Source organism: Lagenorhynchus albirostris, chromosome 9 (assembly GCF_949774975.1).
Source record: "Lagenorhynchus albirostris chromosome 9, mLagAlb1.1, whole genome shotgun sequence".
Lineage (NCBI taxonomy): Eukaryota > Metazoa > Chordata > Mammalia > Artiodactyla > Delphinidae > Lagenorhynchus > Lagenorhynchus albirostris.
Window position 1 is genome coordinate 4,276,724 of NC_083103.1, and position 3,584 is coordinate 4,280,307.

General features: G+C 64.0%; 1 protein-coding gene across 1 annotated transcript; it reads right to left on the bottom strand.

The window, feature by feature from the left end:
• Positions 1-234: 234 nt before the first annotated feature.
• SMIM38 (small integral membrane protein 38) lies at positions 235-390 on the bottom strand. The gene has a single exon (XM_060158026.1). It carries the CDS (start codon positions 388-390, stop codon positions 235-237), a length of 156 nt encoding a protein of 51 aa, XP_060014009.1.
• Positions 391-3,584: the final 3,194 nt, after the last annotated feature.

Consider the following 3,584-nt stretch of genomic DNA (forward strand, 5'->3'; position numbering starts at 1 on the left):
GGGGCCCCCCCCTCCATCCCCCAACGGGGGGCGTGACCAGCACAGCCCTGGTCAGTCCAGGTGGGGCCGGTCCATCTCTGCCCCGTGGGCGGGATGCAGGGAGTGTTTCGCCTGCTCTGCTGCCCCTCCCTGTGCCCCCCCTCAGCCCCAGGACAGGCCGTCTCTGGGACAGCGCCCTCCTGGAGGGACGGCCCTCGGGCGCCGGGAGCTTGAGGCCCCTGGCCGGCAGAGGCCCTAGTCCTCCTTGGGTTTGCGGGGCCGCCGCCGGGCCAGCCTATAATCGATGTAGGCCCCGAGGCAGGCCCAGAGAATGAAGCGCACCAGCAGGATGATGGCCAACACGAACATGAGCGGGTCGGGGCCCGCGCTCCCCCCGGACCGGGAGGCCATGCCGAGGGCAGGCGCGCCCCAGAGCGCAGTCCCCCACTGCGTGGTCAGCGTGTGGACCGGCCGAGCACCGGCTTCCAGGTCCAGGTCTGCCAAGTACCAGCCGTGCGGCCAGGAGCCTGGGCCGCAAGCTCAGTCCAGCCGGGGGTCTCCCACTCTGACCGAGCCCGTTCGCTCTGAGCCCCAAGCCAGGGGCCTCCCTGGCGGGAGAGGACAGATCGGGGACGGCGAGAAGCCTCCTTGGAGAAGAGGCCCCGCGCCATTCATCCCGAGCGGGCGGCTCTCGGGGCCGACAAGGGCCGCATTGTCAGGGCCCAGGCGGGAGGCCCCCCCTGCCCAGCGCTGACGTAATCTCCAAACGTCTCCGGCGGCAGCTGCTGGGCGAAGCTGGCCACCTTCTCCGGGTGCTTTCAGCCGCCCACGCCCGCTCTTCCGGCCCGCCAGACAATCGGGCCCTTTCTCTGCCCAATTAGCTATCACTTCTGGAGGCCGGCGCTGTCCAGCGGCTGCGGGCCCTGCAGCAGCAGCAGGCCCGTCGGGAGGGGCCGGGGAGCCCGGCAGGAGGGCAGGCGGGAGCTGGGCGGATGAAAGGGAAGGAGAGGGGAGAGAAGGTGAGATCAGTCGCTCGGAGCCCAGAGGCGACCCCAGGCGCGGCTCAATTAGCACACGGGCCGCCAGCATCTCAAAGACCCACACTACCCGCGGGGGTGGGCAGTGCAGGGCTGGGGGCGGGGGCAGAGCCGGCTGCCCAGGAGGGGAACCTGCTTAATCACCCAGGAAGGGCAGCACCGACCCCCAGATCACCGCCCCCACCAGCCCACCAAGAGACCTTGGAGGACACCCACAGCCCAGGCTGGACGGGTCAGTCCTGCGGGCCTCCCCTCACACCCCTCATGGCCTCAAGCCGGGGCCCACCGTGGACCCTCGGAGTGACCGGCTCACCTTTGGGGCCACAGATCTCATCAGAAAGGGAGGCAAGTGACAATTCTGCTTTGAAGGGCCATGATGCAGACTAAGGGACAGTGTCCACACGGGACCAGTAAGGTGCCTGGGTGTGGAATCACTGGCTGCCTTCCTGTCCCCCGAGAGGAGGCCCTCAGAAATGTCCCCACCACACTGCTGAAATAGCAGCATCTGCCTGCCACACACACCCACACACACCAGAACACGTGTACACACACACACACACGCCTGCACATATAACATGCACGTGTTCGTGCCCGTGCGCACACATGCGTGTACACACACCAGAACACGTGTACACACACACACCTGCACATATAACATATACATGCACGTGTTCGTGCCCGTGCGCACACAAGCGTGTACACACACCAGGGCACACACACTCCTGCAGGCGCTGCCCACCCCCAAGTTCATCTCTGGCCTTTCCCAGCCAAGTTTCCCTTGGGTGAAGAGACAGCCCCTCCTCCAACCCCAGTTCCCCGGTACTGCAGCGCAAAGGGGTGCAAACTGGAGGTCAGGTCCCTGGATGCTGCAGGAGGCCAGCCGAGTTCTCACCGGGAAATGGTCCACCCCCAGGTACCCGAGCCAGGGAGAAAGCTGAGCGGCCTCCAGGGATGCGGGCCACCTGAAGCCAGTTCCTGAACTTCTCCTTCATCTACAAAATGAGAATGTGCTCCCACCCAGCCTTTCCAGAAAGTTCTAGCTAAGGAGTGAATGCAAAGCCTTTGACAGGGAGCCCAGCGTAAGATGGACAGTGGGAAGACGGCGTTCGCTCGCGGCGTCCTAACAACGATCCGGTAAACGTGTGTGGACGCTCCCCGTGAGCCAGACCCAAGGTGAGCCCCGACCTGCACCCTCCCCCCAGCCCTCCCCCCTGGAGCTCAGGTATCGCCCCGACCAGCAAAGGCTGTCTCGAAAGTGCCCAGTGCCATACTGTGCCCTCTGGGGGGGCAAACAGCCCTTCCCACCTCCATCCACAGAGAGAGCCGCCAGCCGGTGGCCTGGCCAGGCGTCCGGCGCGTCTGCGGAATAGACTCTCAGGTAACGTTCAGCTCTGGGCTTATTGGCCCTGACAGAGGATTAAAGACCACTTCAAACACACGTGGGAATTCAGATCGTAGGAGCCCGACATGGAGTCAGTAATCAAACAGATCCAGGACGTGGCAACTGGAAAAGGCTTCCAGAATGTTGCAGAAAGTCCCCAGGAGCGTTCACAAGTGCCCACCCACCCAGCCACTGAGAACCCACCTGTGTGGGGAGTGAAGGTCCCAGGGGAGAGCGGCCGAGAGTGGGGAGGGAGAAGAAGCCTTTCCTCGAGTTTCTCTTACCTGGAAGGTCAGCGTCTCCCAGTGGGCACCCTGGGGTGGCCGCAGGCAGGGGCGCACGCCAGGCAGGGGCGCACGCCAGGCAGGGCCCGTCTTCCTGCTCTCAGCCTCCCACCCCGCAGCCCCTGACCCAGCAGCGGGGACAAGGTGGCCTTGGATAAACGTCTCTGTTTGCGAGCACACAATCGACACACAAAATCAACATTGCCCCGGTCATGTGGCGTGCACGCACAGAGACTCTCCAAGGTCACGGGTGCCTCCCCCTTCCTGCTCAGATGTCCCCAGGCCCCTGGAACTGGGGAGGCCAAGGTCAGCGCGCCCTTCGGGAGAGGAAGCGCATAGCCCCCCTCCCCCTGGACAGTGTACAGCTGACCCAGGGCCGCCTTCTCTTGGGAAAGGTCTACCTGACGCAGGTGCAGAGGACGCTAGAGGGGCAAGGTGGCCGTCACCCACAAGGGGAAAGTAGTAAAGCTGATAATAAATGTGCAGTGCCCACAGCCTCCCGTGGAGTGGGTGCTGGGGTCCCCACTCACAGGGAAGCAGCCAAGTCACCCCACGATTAACAGTGATGGTGAGCTACACCCCGCCCCTGGAACCCTTTCCCCTGTCTCCGTGCACTCTGTCTCTGCCTCCCATGTCCTTTTGCTCCCGACTCTTCTCCAGGGACATTCTTGGTTATAGGAGCTGCCCCAGCACCCAGGGGTTTACATCCCCCAGGCCACCCTTCACCAGGGACTGACCATGGGGGGATGAAAGCCCAACTCCCGTGCTGGGCGTCAGGACAAACTCCAAGGTCACACAGCCCCCAGAATTCCCCCTCGAGATCACAGTGAGCTTGGGACGGTACCCAAAGTCACGGCTCTCCTTGGCTTCTTCCCTCCCTCCTCCCACCATCCCCATGCCTCC